The following is a 17,034-nucleotide window of genomic DNA, read 5'->3' as shown; positions in this document are numbered from 1 at the left end:
TCATATTTAAAAAAATATTTAGTTAAAAAAAACTAAATCAGATTTTCAAAAAAGTCATCACTATGAAAAAATTATAATTATAAAAAGCCTCATGGTTTTAAATAAAAATAGGCTATGTTTACGTAGCAACTTTTCAAGTGTTCATGTCGGATTTGTTTTTGTATTACAGCAATGACTTGAAAATGATGTCAGTTTCCAAGAAAAGGGCAGAAATTCTGAAAAGGGTGAAGTTTTAATATTTGGCCACTAGTGTGTGCTGCTGGTTGTTTTCGTAATGAAACCACACACTCAGCAGAAAACCATATGCTATGAACATGTTAAAGGACGGTTACAAGTACGAGTATAAACTTTTAACTACTTGCTGATACTGAGTACCAATCCCAGTACTTAATAAATATCATAAAGCCTAATTTGAACTCCCTGCAATAACTATGTGCAAAAGCTATGCGTTGTCAACAACTTCTAGACATCCTCTGTGTCGATGCTACGCACACCTCCAACGACTTTACAGTCTCCAGTAAGCATAGCGCAGAGCGTAGCATCTATCTACACAACGCGCTTTGTGTGCTGGAGACTGTGGACCAAGGGACTGAGCTGGCTGTTAATGAGTATAGCCATCATACTTTAACCATGTGTAGCATGTAGCATCGCTGGTGTGTGAGCTCTGTAACTCGTTAGCATGTAGCATGTAGCACAGCTCGAACTTATGTGCTGGGGCCTCCTGTATAAAGGTTGCTAAAGCACAAAACGGGTCCTGAAAGATACATACGCCACTTCCTACGCAAAGTTTCTGATCTAAAAAAATAAACTTTGCGGGACAATGTTACACAAACTTTCAACCTCGCGGACGCACATTTTAGAGACGGGGAACCTGGCAGCGCTGATGGTGAGGTGGAGGATTGAAGCCAGATTCATGTTATACATTTATTATCTTCAAATATCAGACTTACAGATCCACGTAATCAGAAAGAGCCAAGCTGCAGTGTTCTAGATGTTTCTTTAGTGGAACATTACTACTGAATCAGCAGCACCATGTTCATATGTCATAGTTCCATCTTCAAATGATAGAGCGGTGTGATAGAACTGATTGATTATCAATTGTGACAAAGTGTGTAAAAATCAGTCTAATTTCAGAGTAAGCACATAAATAGCGCCGTGAGTAAAGCTGCACTGTGGAAGTGTTGGTGGTGGAGACAATAACTTCCTCGTCACCCTCCGCTTCGAACTCTAGAGTGACTGAGGATAAGACACAAAGTTCACTCAGCCTTTTTACAAGGACTTTATGGGTCTTTGCTGGGGTCTCAAACCAAAATGTCTCCTTCCCTCTCTGACACTCTGACACTCGGTGGCCCGTCACAACCATGAGGGCTGTTTTGGTGTCCAGCAGTGAGCTCTGGTGCTGCTACCATGATGTCACTCTACTCTGGCCTCCACCTTCACATCAGATTCTTCTTCTCCATCACAGAGCTCTCTGTGGCTTTCACACTATTTACAGCGATGACGACACGCCGCTGATCACTTGTTTTTCCGTTTATTAGTGATTCCACTACTGTGACACCAAATAAGATCATTTTCCTGACCTCCACCTCCTCCATGACTATTTCTCTCTCCGTTAAATTCCTTTTCTTCGTCTTTTCTGTCAGGATTTAGCGTCAAATGCCACCGATCAACGGACTGATTGAGAAGCAAAAATATTGAGGAGGCACTTTGCATTGACCATTTATAGTAGAAAGTGGGCGTGTTGAGGTCGGGATATGAACTGTGTAACCTTCCAGGGGGACTGTGATCTATAAAAGGAAAGTGCGTGCAGATGTGCGTACGCATGGTTGTACTGATCCAAATTTTTGTGGCACACGCCCTTTTCAGCTATTGGGCGTGCATACATTTTTAGTAGGAATCCTACGCAATGTTTTATAAATGAAGCCCCTGAGCAGTTAAACTAATGAGCGTCATCGGGCTAAATCTGCTAACCCAAATGTCTCTGGTGATTAAGTTGCTGGTGTTGTAGGAACTATCTTTCCCCTCCTCTTGATGTTTAGTTTACAGTCTGTCTTACGTTTGTCAATATCATTAATAATAAAGAATTCCAAATTCGCTGACATAGATTTGTCCTGGCGCAGCACGGTGGAGCAGTGGTTAGTGCTTTCTTTGCGCTCTCTCTTTTAGCGCTCACAGCGAGAAGGTTTTGGGTTCCAATTCCGGGGCCTTTTCTGTGTGGAGTTTGCATGTTCCTCCCTGCATGTGCGTTTCTTCCAGGTAGTCCAGTTTCCTCGCAGGTTGTGGGTTGTACTTCTTCAGGACTCTGCAGGTTGTGGGTTGTACTTCTTCAGGACTCTGCAGGTTGTGGGTTGTACTTCTCCAGGACTCTGCAGGTTGTGGGTTGTACTTCTTCAGGACTCTGCGGGTTGTGGGTTGTACTTCTCCAGGACTCTGCAGGTTGTGGGCTGTACTTCTTCAGGACTCTGCGGGTTGTGGGTTGTACTTCTTCAGGACTCTGCGGGTTGTGGGTTGTACTTCTTCAGGACTCTGCAGGTTGTGGGCTGTACTTCTTCAGGACTCTGCACTAACTTCCTCCCTTCCTGCCTTATGTAAAGCTGAAGAAGCTCAAACATGGCAGCAGACTCCGGCTTGTTGTTGGCTGCCGTGTCTGTTCTGTCTGCACTTCAGATGGGTGAGTAGAGCACACACACACACACACACACACACACACACACACACACACACCTGCGGCAGCGAGCTGCTTGCTTGTTGGAGCGAAACATGTTTATAAGGCTTTGCTGCGTTACCTGACAGTGGGAGTGTTTTCACTTCACCTCGAGGCAGACAGCATACGACTGTACCGGGAGGAATTCACTGTCAAAGCTTCACATTTTACTCATTATTTAACCCTATAAGGATGTTTTTGTACTTTGGAGAGCCAACCCACAGAGAGAAAACGCAAACCCCACTTAAAAATTTAGATTCAGAGACTGACGCAAACATCTGACCTTAAGTAATCAATCCTTGATAGGGCAGTCATACCATCCTTATAAAAAATAGGTTTTATTACACTATTGAGTATTTTATTAAAGTTTTAACATGTCATTTACGTCAATGAAAGCCTGTTGGAAAGTTTAAAAATCTATTAAAATAACTTTTTCCAAAGAAATAATCTGTGAATTTGATAAATGTGTCACTGGATATATAAACGATTTCCTAAACACTATAAAGTCTTACTATCAGACAATGTAATGTGCTGATTATTAAAAAAATAAATAAATACAGCCCACATAAGACTTGGTAGATGAATTGGAGATATTTTTTGAAAATGACTTGACACAAGTTAGATAATGAAGAGTAAAACTCTCTAATTCCATTTCCAGGCTCTACACTCATGTTAACAAGGCTTTAACTCAGGTTATATTGACCTGACTGCTTTAATACTCTTTAATATTACTTTTGGGTTTTATGTTTATTTTTAGCAACTTCATCATCAGGCCGGACCAAATCAATATCAAATAAAAATATTTAAATAGACAAAGAAAGCAAAGCTGTCATTTGAGAGAAAATCACACGATGAACTATAAACTCACACGGAGTGATATATTTTGCTTAAGTACTAGTTTTATATAAAATAAATATAAGATAAATGACACTTGTTGACAGGTGACCGTTTCAAGCTTTGACTGGTGTCCCCCATGGAACTATTCCCAGATCACTCCTCTTTATGTAATATATATATATGTGTGTGTGTGTGTGTGTGTGTGTGTGTGTGTGTGTGTGTGTGTGTGTGTGTGTGTGTGTGTGTGTGTGTGTGTGTGTGTGTGTGTGTGTGTGTGTGTGTGTGTGTGTGTGTGAGTTACTTATTTGAGTCGTGATTGAAGTTGAATGCTATGATATTCAAATTAAAAAGTGTGAATTTCTGCCTCTTTCCTACATCCATAGACTCTGAGAAAACGCTCCCGAGTTTCCAGGACACTTCCCAGGAACTTCTGAACTGTATCTTACCTGCTATGTGATACTGGCATCGCCATGTCCAATCCTGCGTGTACTTCCATTCTCTCAGGCTACCTGGCTCGGCGGGTGGGATTATCTCGGATGGCCCACAAGGTGCTGCCTCCTGCCGTCACCGGACCTCCAGAGTTTGAACGGACTTACCGCGCACAGTAAGGCTCCGTTTATGAAAACATTCTGACTCGGTCTCTGTGTTATTGGGGGAAAACGCAACTCTTTGAAAATACTCTGGGTACGGTATGTTGCTACTGCCCCTGTGCACCACAGCCATAGTAACTAGTTGTTCTGCACATGCTCAGTAGATGGACAATAAGAACAATGTCTCCTGCCGAGTGTCATGACTCCCAGCCCATATTCTCCGGGGACTTGGTCGTTTTTTAGTTTACAGTCACCACAGTGACAATCCAACACGGTTGTTTGCCGTGCAAACATGACACTTTTACCAGACAAAAACGCCAAAATGATGCATTTTCACTTGAAACGTTGTGTAGAACAGGGCCTCAGAGAAAAAACTGGGAAGAGATCTTTCCACTGAGCAGCACGAGAACTCTACTCAGAGCTGTTTTTGTTTTTTTACTGTGCAACTACTGTACACCTCCGGGTTCAGAGTCTATGAGGCTCCACTAACATAGAAACTCTGTGTGTGTGTGTGTGTGTGTGTGTGTGTGTGTGTGTGTGTGTGTGTGTGTGTGTGTGTGTGTGTGTGTGTGTGTGTGTGTGTGTGTGTGTGTGTGTGTGTGTGTGTGCAGTCAGAACTGTGTGGAGTGTTACCCCCTCTTCCTGGTGGTGTTGTGGACCTCCGGTCTCTTCTTCCACGAGCTTGCTGCGGTCGCAGGAGGACTGCTCTATGTATTTGCCCGGCAGATATACTTCAGCGGATACACCAAGTCCACCAAGAAAAGGTCTCGTATCAGGTCTTTAAAACAGTTTGCCGTGGCCCCTGGGACGAGTCTGTGTGTGAGGGTGTGCTCTGTGGTTTGCAGGTTGCCCGGCTTCTATCTGACTCTGGCAGTCTTCTTCTCTCTGGCTGCTCTGGCTCTTCTGGGAATAACGCGTGCAATCCTGCACGAATACTTCAACATCCATCTCTTCAAGTTTTAACATATAAACGAACACAGAGGAGATGAAATAAAAGTCATCCGTGCGAATAAACTGCAATCAGTCCGACAAGACAAGCCCACCTGTCTTTATTTCAGTATCGTCTTAATGTACAAGCCTCATGCTGCACTAATCCAGGGGGTCAGGGGGTCAGGGGGTCTTTTCCCAGCATGGTTCATTAGTTTGGACCAAGCAAACAGGCACCTGTTCGTCTGTCACCAGCAGAAATCATCATCAGTATTTAAACTTTACATCTGGATTCATTAGTCCCAGAGAAGACGATCCCATTTCTAGATCTTCTTGATTCTTAAAATCTTGAAAAGAAAAACAAAAAAAAGGTGAAAAAACTGGAAGCTTCTCCATCTCTGTCGCCAGTGCTCTCCCATCAATATCACACTGTTCTCCAAAGGTGAGTTTGTCTCTGAGAAGTCCACACTTGTCCTTCCTTGCCCGTGCATCAAGTTGGCTGAAGTTGAAAAGCACTCCAAAGATGCTTCTGACCTCCCCGAGGCACCGAGAGCGGTCCTCTAAAGACTGGATGGTACAGTCTACCACAACATTAAAAAATAAAAATACTCCCAGCCTCTTCATCTCATCAGATTGTGGCTCATCAGACGTCTCATAGGCAAAGTGCCTTTTTGTGTTTCTCAACGTCTTCTCTTTCAACACTGCTTCAGTGCTCATTTGTTCACGTCCCTTTTGCTGAGATCTGTGCCTCTTTAAAACCAGCTGCCCTGGAACTGATTACAGTTCTTTGTTTTTCTGAATGAGGCCCACTGCGTCATCAAACTGCATGCCATGGACTCGAACGCTGGGAAAAGGATGCAGATCTACAGAGAGGCTCTGGATCAACACTGAGTCCAGATGATGTCAAATTATCATTTTAAATTGAAGGCTTTTATGAGGTTGAGTTCAGTGAATTCTGATCATCCTGGGAATCACAACTGTCCGGTGTTGATTGGATAATTATAGCAGTATGAGATTATATGGATGTGTGTATAGTGATCATCCTTGGGGATTATTGGTGGATCTGGATTTATTGTAAATTAGTTATAACAGAGAAACACAGGCAGCACCTGTTGACATCTGAACCAAATCATGTTTTCTTTGAAAAACAGCAATTTAATGTCCTAAATTTCAACCTTCACCACGTTCATCCAACATTTATAGGTCCATCTAAAAGAGTCTTTTTTTTCCGATAATGTGTTATTATAATTTTATTCTTCCATATATTTAAGATTTTAGCAAATAAACTGAAGTAGTCAAACCCCTTGTCGCTTCTTATTTATGGCAATTGAAATTGTGAGTATAAAAATAACAGACAAGACGAAAGACTCTTTATTAATATTTTAACTCTTTGAGATGAACCTGTCACCTGAACTGTGCATCACCGTGGATCAACTCTTGTTTGAACGCAATCTGGATTAGCAGAAAACCCTTTAACTGCATGTCAGCGTGATGCGTTGGCAGGAAGCTTTCATTGGAGGGAGCAGTGAGCCTCACAGCAAGGTAACCCGGCTCTGGTTCTGACTGAAACAACGGTACCGTCTTTAGATCCTCGTACGTCTGTGCTCAGAGATGTCGTGATGGTGTCTGACAAGTTCCCCTGCTCAGGCCATCCTCAGTCCCACCCTCATCCTGCTTCAGGTGTGTTTCCAATTCAATTCAATTCAACTTTATTTACGTAGCACCAAATAAAACAGTCATTTCTAGGTACTTTTAACAGAGAAAAACCCAACAAATCCACATGCAGGCAGGTTTTCACTATCTGTAAGCCATAAGCATCAACATTTCAAGTAATAAAGGCTTGAAATATTTCCCTCTATGTGTCATGAGCCTATATATCATATATTGGTTTGACTTTCTGAACCAGGAAGATGTCAACTTAAAGATTACAGAGATTGACTGCTGAATGATGTACTGTAGTAGATAGTCTCCATTCTCATTGTTACAGAGCCACAGACATGGCACATTACGATGTGTGCTGAGGTCATAAAGATATTTGCTTATTAATATGCTTTTAGTTGGTGTTTGTTGACATTTTATAAGCTGAATTCTCCATATATATAAAACTCTAGGTGTGTAGTTGTTCACTTTTTGTGGCCTTACTGACCTAATACACTGTTACTTTTGAATCTACAGTATGTTCATGTCAACCTTGTTGTATTTTAGGTTTCACTCATGTCCAGACCTCCCAGTTTGCCAGAGGCAACATGTAACCCAGGTTAAAAAGTGGAAACATCTCATTTTTAATATTTTGGATGAATAATTAATTTATTCATACAAATTACTTAAGTTACAACACTTTCATTGATTTGTTATTTTACAGTGAGTAAGAACAAGAATAATTAATTTAATAATATTCTTAAAAAAAAAAAAAGATTTCATGCTACTTCCGCTTTAAGAAGAACTCCTTCCGTGTTAACGAGCGAGTGAGCGGAGCCACAGACATAAACACTGCTTTCATTTTTAATTTATTAAATTAAAAATTATTCCATTTATTTATTTAATGTAGCATACTTATCGAAAGTATTGAGAGGAAATGGAAGAAGTTTGCAGATGGGACATTGGGACTGCTGTACTCTCCTTTTAGAGCAGCAACATGATGGAGCCCATGACAAAAATATGCAAAAGCATTTATTTACACACAATGTGACATTTATGTACAATGAACATGTACATTAGGGCACAAGTTATAACTTTTTTGTGTAACAAATTGCGATTTTTTTTAAAAACATATTTACACACAATAACATATTTACCTATTATACTTTCATTTATTTTTACATAGTTACCTTTAATAACCGGTCGCTGCTGGATCTGCACAAACTCTGCTCAGATCACAGTGACCCACATTTGTGTGATTTCCTCGAGACCCAGGACCTGGACGAGCAGGGAGAGTCCATCAAAGAACCGGCAGACTGGGTGACCAACCTCCGCAAAATGGGCGATTCTCAGAACGGCATGGCCGAGTACCTGTTAAATTATTTTGTAAAATAGTTCTTTGGAATGTTTCTTCTCCATTCATTGTATGAATTTGTATTTTTCATTGAGTTCTGGAAAATTTAAAGTTCCTAAACTTTTTCCCCACACGATTTTTTGTATTTCTTTATTATAGGTCGTGTGTTTATACGTTTTTCAAAATGACTTTATATAAATATATGCAGCTGCATCACAGAGACGCTGCTGCAGGTGTTGTTGTTTTTTCCTTCGAATTAGATTAGATATGCTTTTATTCATATCACATTGTCGGTAAATTCAACCCGGAAGCTTGACCACCTCCCCCCCCCCCCTACGAATTAGTTCATGGGCCGAGCTCATGAAATCTCATTTACACACCTAACTTGTAACTTTTTCATTAGAATTCGATTAGATATGCCGTCGGTCACCTTTTATTTCATGTTTGTGTCTGTCAATATAGAAAAAATATCTTCTACCTGTTCATGTTTTGTGTTTTTGCAATTGTAGGTCTAGTATGTTCATCTCGTACGAATAAATACTTGTAGAATGAAATAGGTGAGGTTGTGCTGGAAAAGATGATGCCAAACACTCCAGTTCTAGCAGCTTCAAATAGGGAAATATGAAGGTAAAAGCAAATGTCAAAATGGTGACTTTATACAGTTGTTTATAGTTTTTCTTTTTATATATTTATGTGAAATGAACTAATTGAATGTCTTCTAAGTTGTGACACTACTTCAAGAAACTTTTTCTTGTGTTCAAATATGAATTTTCTTTTTTTTTTTTATTGAATTCGTTTATTTATTTTTTGTGCTTTTAGGTTCAGTGTGTTCTTCCAGTGTGTCAAAATGGATAAATAATTCTAGAAACATATAGGCGAGGTTGTGCTGAAAAAGGGGACAAAGAATATTCAAGATAAACTCTTTAAATAGTTGGTGAGATGTGAACGGAAAAGCAACAGCAATGAAAACAGTCAACATGAGCTGCAGGGCCCAGAGGACCAACAAACTGAACGGAAACAGATAAAAACTAATTTTCATATTGGACAGATTAGAAAAAAAGTCTTATTTAGTTTCCTACAAAGCACTGAGAGTAATGTTTGTGGTCCAGTAACAGAAAGTCAATTATCCTGTTATAAAGTTGTAAGATTCAGTCCACAACATAAGCGAGGAAACAAGACGTTAAGTTAGAAACTTTTCATGACTAATTGACTATTAATGTTGAAAAAGTCTCATGAATTGACTTGAAAAGGGACGTTTTATGTATTTATTTTAAGTGTGTGGGTCATTTGTAGGCACATCACTGCACAGTGAGGTGTGTTTGGTCCTGTGTAGGCGTGTTTCTGTGTGTGTAGTTAAAATGTTTTTGTGTTCAGGCCTCACTGCCTCAAACCCCCCAAAGAGAGGAGGAGGCTGAAAAAAAGCAGTCGGTGCAAGGCACACATACAGACATCATCTGATGCTCCCAGTGTCCATATGGCAAGGCACATTTATTTATGGAGGACCATTCAGACATGAGGCAATTTACAGCACTTTTCCAAAAATGTAAATATATAGACTACGTTTTTACAAATAGAAATACATTAAAACTCGACAAAGCAAAAAAAGAAACACATTAAAACAAGGAATTTAGAATCTTCATCTTGAGCCATTAAGAAAATAAAGTACTTTAAAACCTCCAACATTATATCAATAGTCAAATTATTGCGCAAACTCCTAATCATATACTTTTTAAATGATAAAGAAAACCTCTGATCTGAGTTTTGTCTAAATATTTAGTTTATAGGATTTGTTCGTGCATCATATTGTTTATGACTATGACAATGTTTACAATGTTCCACCTGTCTGGATCTGGGTTTATAGTTTGAGTTGTAATTTCTTTGATTTCAAGAGATTATCTGAATTTTGTGAAGAAATTATTTTAATCAGATAATAGACAATCATAGATGACGTTCCTAAAACTATCATTATATTTTGGTAATGCTGTTTGAATACATACCAAATAACGGAAATTGTTGAAATTCTTCGCATTATTTACTCTAGCTGTCATCACTTTTTGTCGATTTGCGCCCCCTGGCGGCCGCGCCCTGTAACGACAATAGACGCAGTTGAGAGAACACAGACCGCTGCTCTCTTCAATCAGTTAAATACCACTAACCTTTTAAACCTTTGTCCCGAAATTCAACAGCTAGAAGGTGAAAAATCATTATTCTCACGTCGTAAGGTGGGTGTCCCTTCACGTTCCTCCCGGCTGGATTATTCTGTGAGTATAGATTATCTCCGTGCGGCAGCTAAAGCTAAACAACGTCCGTTAGCGTGCTACATGCTAGTTAGCATGCTCGTTAGCTCTGAATGTTATACTGTCTTTTCCTTTTTCTGTTCAGTGGGAGACCTTAAAAACCAGGAAAACAGCGCCGTACTTTTCCTAGTATTTTGAGTCGGATTTACTCGATATACCCAATTTAAAACGCGTTTTTTAAAGTTTTTTGTTCGTAATCTCGGGGTTAATCTACGACGCGTCGCGAGCCGGGTCACATCTCTTAACAGAAGTCCCTTTGGAAAATTGGTGATTTTAGTTTTTTGAAATGTGTTCCACACACAGATTAATTTTGAACATTTATTTAAAAGCAAGGTGTGTTTATATTAAATTCGGATTATATAAAGTTAAACTTTACTAAATGGTATATAGTATAGTCCATTTAAACCCCACAGTGTTGACTGTGAACATGCTTATGGGGATTAGTATGAAGATGCCTGCTGTCACTAACGTTTCACTTAGTTTTACAATTATTACAATCTGTATAGGTAAATCACCACTTTCTATGAAACATATTAGTCGATCTGGGTTTACGTTGTGATTTGTTCAATATGATTCAGAGTCCTGAAGAGTCGCAGCCCTGCATTCCAAAAAAGAAGACGAGTACTTCACCATGAACTCAGACGATGGTGAGACACACACACACACACACACACACACACACACACACACACACACACACACACACACTTAGAGTTGTCTTGATTGCCTGGTTTGCAGGTGACATGGAGAACCAGGCTGAGCTGGAGGAGAAGACCAGGCTCATCAACCAGGTGCTGGAGCTTCAGCACACTTTAGAAGGTACAACACACACACACACACACACACACACACACACACACACACACACACACACACACACACACACACACACACACACACACACACGGACGTTTGTTCCAATCATAGAGCTGTGGTGTGAAGAGCAAGCGCCTTCTGTCTCCACGTTAATTTGACACAGAAGATAATAAACATGTGAGTGAGTCACGTTTGGTCTCACAGTGTCAGAACTCTGATTGCGAGGACTTCCTCGTAATCCCCAGTAAAGTTGGTCTTGTCCTCTCGGTACACAATGTTTTTAACACCGCAGAACATTTTAAAATGAAATTCTGATCTTTTATATTGCAAATCTATTGTCACTTGATGTTTGCTGTGGGGATGCTCTGATACCGAGACCAGTTCCAGGTATCTGGGCAGACACAGCACAGCGTACCTCTAACAGATCCCCGATACAACCTGGCGAGTATTACATAACATCATGCAATGTCGCCCGGGTGTACACAAGATAGGATGAGCGACAATCTAAAGCTTATGTTTTACAACATACACTGATCAGATGCTGGCGCATCCCCCCTCCTCCGTCCAGGTGGATGATGTTTCCCCTCCTCTTCCTCATCCAGACTTGTCGGCCCGGGTGGACGCTGTCAAAGAAGAGAACCTGAAGCTGAAGTCTGAGAACCAGGTCCTGGGTCAGTACATCGAGAACCTCATGTCGGCCTCCAGCGTGTTTCAGACCACGGACACCAAGAGCAAACGAAAGTAAGGAGGGGGCCGCAGAGCTCCAACCCGCACACATTCCCTGTACGCTGACCCCCAAACCGACCCGGAGGAGGAGATCGCGGAGGCTCGAACCCGGCAGAAATCCTGCTGCTGTGTCCGTGACGTGGCCACCAGGGGGCAGTGCTGCACTTCAATCAGGATGTAACTTCAACTCACCAGGACACTCCTGAGGCCGTCGCTTTAAAACGTCACCATGTTAAAGAGTCTCCCAGAGCAAAGTCCCTCTTTCAACCTGGACTCTCATCACCTCAGACACGTTGTCAGCTTCCGTCAGACTGGAAACCGCCAGCAGAATAAAACGGGATGCAATGAGGGAGAATTAACTAAAAGTTCACACATTGTACTCATGAATCAAACCGTTAATATGACACTAAACGGCTCATTTACAAAGATGTGCACTACGCCTCGTTTTCAAAACCAGCTGCTCTGCTCATTTTTAGCTTTGTGTCAAAATTGAGAAAACCAGAATGATATTGAGAGCACGTCATGTCATATCAGCCTCCGTTCTTATTTAATTCCACTATATTTAAAAGTGTTCACAGCACGTTCTTCAGTATTGCTTTCAGCCTTCAGCACTGTAACTTTGATAATGTGACAATGAATATGAAAACTCATGACGGGTCCTCCTCCATGCCTCTACAGTGGCTCCACAAGTTTGTGGACGGACTCATTTTCTTTTATTACCAATGAAGTTCCATGTTTGTTTGACATGTGGAGAGAAACTAACGACTAACAGAGCTTTGATGTCAAACTACTAAAAAAGCTTGAGCCAATAAAAAAAAAAAATCAAAATGTTAATTTGTAAAAAATCTTAATATTTCAATGAAAGAAGTTGAATTTGATGAACGCATATTGATAGTTTTTGTTGAATCTGACAAAATGAGTTTCAACATAGAAGGTCCATGAATTAACAGCCGACACCTCCGGTGGTCACCTCTGGTACTTCAGCCTCTGTTCTTGGGGCACGTGATTGCTGTAGGTCAAAGGTCAGGGATTGAGCTGTTTGTTTGTCAGTGTGGACTGCAGAGTCGCACCCTCCAAGCTCAAACCACATGAGGTGAGTCCAGTGGTCTGTGCTGATGGTTTCAGGTGAAGTCCTCCGTTTACTGCAGACCAGGGAGGAACAAGTGTTATTTATTGCTCAGTGTTGCTCACACTGACCCCCGCCTGTGCATTGTTTACATGTTCGTGGCTCATTTGGATGAGTTTCGGTTGAATAAAGTGTTTTTGTTTTTGTTTTTTTGATGAGCTGACGTGTTGTCTCATTGTTTCCACACTGGCAGGGTGAATAAGACGTCTCGCAGGGAGAAGTGAGGCTCTGCTGCGGTGCAGCTGCTACCCCACACAGTCTGGACTGTAGAGAAACCTGTGTGTGTGTGTGTGTGTGTGTGTGTGTGTGTGTGTGTGTGTGTGTGTAGTTCTAGTTCTGATGTAGAGCAGAACGATCAGAGGAACACTTTGAGATGATTCCCAAAGCTTCTGCAGTCATCTCAAACTGAAGTTTCTCCTCACGTGTTTGCGTTAGGGAGGGGGAAAAAAGAATATTAACCTTTTTTTTTGTTCCTCCTGTTTAGTACCTTTTATCCGCTTTCACACCGGCAGGACAAGTAATTCATTATAAAGTAAGTTTTATTACAGTTTTATTAGAATTAAATCCACTGATTTCAAATTGAAAGCACAAAAACAGCTTTGCTTTTTATTATCTGGATCTCAAATCATCAGAACAATCTAATATGAGAAACAGGAAGTCCAGCATTCAGACAATGTTAAGCATTCCAGTTAAGGGAGGAGTCTTCCTCCTCGCATTCTTTCAGATGAAAGTCTATTCCAAATATTTAATAACCAGTATTGTAGTTTCACTTGGTGTCACCCTGCAGCCAATAGAAAGGTTTTGTTTCCAAGCCTCTCCATTGTGGTTTGAAATGTTAAGATGTGAAGCTTATTTTACAAACTGATGACTTTTTCTTTCATTGAACTTCTGTCACCTCAGGTGATGTTTAAACTGATAAATCCCGTCTTTAAAATTTAACTGAGAAAAGTAATGTACTGTACCTTTAAATCAGGGGTGTCAAACAGAAGGACGCTTCAATCCGACCAAACCATCGAGCGAAGTGTCAAAATTTCAAAGGAAGCATTGATTTTTAAAGAAAGCAAACACAAGTAGGAATACCCAGATACCTGGATCCGTCAGATAGTACAGGGAGTACTCGTAAAAATGTCATGTGACATGATAAGATGATTAAAGTATGACTGATGCACTCATTAACAGCAAGCTTGGTCTACAGTCCACAGTCTGCAAAGACCGTGTGCAGATAGACGTTATGCACTGGAGGCTACGTGTCCACAGGGCTTTTCCCTCACCGCATCTGAATGTCCCATGTCTGCTGGACGCGTCACTTCCAGGTCGCCCGGTGGCGTCTACAGAAAAGAGGCTTTCCTTCAACCACAACACTGGGGGGGCTTCTAAACAGTCCCTCCTTTCCTATCCACTTTTCCTTAAGCCCGTGGATGAGGTCACTGGGTTAAGGAAAGGTGTTAGGAGGCTTCCTGAAGGCGTTGAGGAAAGGTGTTAGGAGGCTTCCTAAAAGAGTTAAGGAAAGGTGTTAGGAGGCTTCCTAAAGGAGTTAAGGAAAGGTGTTAGGAGGCTTCCTGAAGGCGTTGAGGAAAGGTGTTAGGAGGCTTCCTAAAAGAGTTAAGGAAAGGTGTTAGCAGGCTTCCTAAAGGAGTTAAGGAAAGGTGTTAGGAGGCTTCCTAAAAGAGTTAGGGAAAGGTGTTAGGAGGCTTCCTGAAGAAGTTAAGGAAAGGTGTTAGGAGGCTTCCTGAAGAAGTTAAGGAAAGGTGTTAGGAGGCTTCCTAAAAGAGTTAAGGAAAGGTGTTGGGAGGCTTCTTGAAGGCGTTGAGGAAAGGTGTTAGGGGGCTTCCTAAAGGAGTTAAGGTAAGGTGTTAGGAGGCTTCCTAAAGGAGTTAAGGTAAGGCGTTAGGAGGCTTCCTAAAGGAGTCAAGGTAAGGTGTTAGGAGGCTTCCTAAAGGAGTTAAGGTAAGGTGTTGGGAAGCTTCCTAAAGGAGTTAAGGTAAGGTGTTGGGAGGCTTCCTAACAGAGTTAAGGTAAGGTGTTGGGAAGCTTCCTAAAGGAGTTAAGGTAAGGTGTTGGGAGGCTTCCTAACAGAGTTAAGGTAAGGTGTTGGGAAGCTTCCTAAAGGAGTTAAGGTAAGGTGTTGGGAGGCTTCCTAACAGAGTTAAGGTAAGGTGTTAGCAGGCTTCCTAAAAGAGTTAGGGAAAGGTGTTGGGAGGCTTCCTAACAGAGTTAAGGTAAGGTGTTAGCAGGCTTCCTAAAAGAGTTAGGGAAAGGTGTTAGGAGGCTTCCTGAAGGAGTTAAGGAAAGGTGTTAGGAGGCTTCCTAAAGGAGTTAAGGAAAGGCGATCACGTTGTGACAACCGGACCGCACTTCCACTCGGTGATGTAGTAATAATCCGATGGCGGCGCAGGTTTGTAATGTCTGCCGTGGTGAAATAACTCCAAATTTCCAAAAAGGGATGTCAAAAGGCAAGTTTCTAACACTTCACCCTGTGTCTCTAACCGCTGATAGAATCTCCGATATTACAAATTTTGAAGTGAAATCAAAAGAATAGAGGCTTGGACATTGCTTGTGGGGTTCCCCAGGGATCAGTATTGGTCCCAGACTGTTTCTGCTATATATAAATGACATCACCGACATATCAAAAGTAATACAATTAGTGCTTTTTGCAGACGACACAAATATTTTCTGTTCAGGGGGCAGATGTACAGATGCGACTGAGAACAATCAGTGGTGAAATGTACAAACTAAAAAAAGTGGTTTAACATAAATAATCATTGAACTTAAGTAAAACTAAATTCATGGTGTTTGGCAACGGTAAAAGGGATACATAGGCATATGTTAAAGGTAGATGGTACATTTCTTGGTGTTTTAATTGATAATAAAGTAAATAGGAAATCTCACATAAAACATGTTCAAAACAAAATAAAGCATCTCAGTAACCAATAAAGTAAAAAACATCCTGGACCACAAATCACTCCACATATTATACTGTTGACTGGTGTTACCGTATCTAAATTACTGTACTGCGGTTTGGGGAAACACGTCTAAATGTTCACTGCAACCGCTGACAATTTTCCAAAACCGAGCGATAAGAATAATCCATAAAACTGGCCATAGAGATCACACAGATTCACTCTTCTTCAAATCAAAAATACTCAAATTCACTGAGCTGGTACAATTTAAAACTGCACAAATAATGTATAAAGCAATAAACAACCAACTTCCTACAACTATTCAAAACCTGTCTTTAGCCGAGGCGGGGGTTATAACTGGAGAAGGAATTTAAAGCTGAAACACGGCAGAGTTCTGAAATCATTTGGTCTTTCAATATGTGGAGTGAGGTTGTGGAATGGACCGGAGGCTGAACGCAGGCCGTGTCCAAGACAACCCAGTTCAAAAATGCAATACAGAACAATGGTTTTCACTCCGTATAAGCAGGAGGGCAGGCTGTGACACTGGTGCAAAAAAAGATTTAATGATAAATACAGTATATATTTATTATTTATCTTGTTCATTTGTATGTGTAGGTACGTGTATATATGTAAGAATGTATATGTATGTATGTATGTATGTATGTATGTATATATGTGTATGTATGTGTGTATATATGTATGTACATATATAGAAAATGATTTTTTGTTGAAGTAGAGTCGGAGTAAATAAGATTTGGCTTCGTCCTGCTCCTTTTCGGTTATAGTTGGTCATTATCTACTGAACCACTTAATTTGGGCTTATGTTTGTTTATTTTACGTGATTTTTATGTTATTCTGTTGTTATGGTTTGAGTAATTTCACTAGTGCCCACGTGACCGAAGTAAACTTAAAGAAAGTAAAAGAGGCTCCCGGGCCACGAGGACCTGAAGTGAAGCGGCTGTGCGGAGGTTGTAAAACACCCATCATGCAACAGCCACGGGAGAAGTTTTCTGGACATTTCATAATGATTGGCTTCATGTCGAGATTGGAGTCATTTCCCATAGTAATTGTGAAACATTTAGCAAAAAACACACTTTTACTCGGTGCCACAACAAATAA

The 17,034-nt window shown here is 40.9% G+C and overlaps 2 protein-coding genes across 3 annotated transcripts; both read left to right on the top strand.

Moving 5' to 3' along the window:
- The first annotated feature begins 2,581 nt into the window (after nt 1–2,581).
- Nucleotides 2,582–6,355, top strand: mgst2 (microsomal glutathione S-transferase 2). The gene is made up of 4 exons (XM_080466113.1): nt 2,582–2,671; nt 4,046–4,145; nt 4,743–4,895; nt 4,977–6,355. Exons 1-4 carry the CDS (start codon nt 2,611–2,613, stop codon nt 5,092–5,094), a joined length of 432 nt encoding a protein of 143 aa, XP_080322239.1. The 5' UTR covers nt 2,582–2,610; the 3' UTR covers nt 5,095–6,355.
- Nucleotides 6,356–10,123: 3,768 nt separating this feature from the next.
- Nucleotides 10,124–13,173, top strand: LOC308110960 (short coiled-coil protein B-like). Of its 2 annotated transcripts, none has more exons than XM_080465597.1 (4): nt 10,124–10,272; nt 10,926–10,994; nt 11,086–11,166; nt 11,766–13,173. In XM_080465597.1, the coding sequence occupies exons 2-4, from the start codon at nt 10,979–10,981 to the stop codon at nt 11,906–11,908; spliced, it is 240 nt and encodes a 79-aa protein (XP_080321723.1). In that variant the 5' UTR covers nt 10,124–10,272; nt 10,926–10,978; the 3' UTR covers nt 11,909–13,173. The 2 variants fall into 2 exon arrangements, with proteins under 2 accessions (XP_080321723.1, XP_080321722.1); XM_080465596.1 differs by having other exon boundaries at nt 10,124–10,311.
- The last annotated feature ends 3,861 nt before the right edge of the window (nt 13,174–17,034 follow it).

This window comes from Lipophrys pholis (genome assembly GCF_963383615.2).
Source record: "Lipophrys pholis genome assembly, chromosome: 6".
NCBI lineage: Eukaryota > Metazoa > Chordata > Actinopteri > Blenniiformes > Blenniidae > Lipophrys > Lipophrys pholis.
Note: the sequence above shows the minus strand (reverse complement) of the source record. Positions and strands in the feature narration are given on the sequence as shown.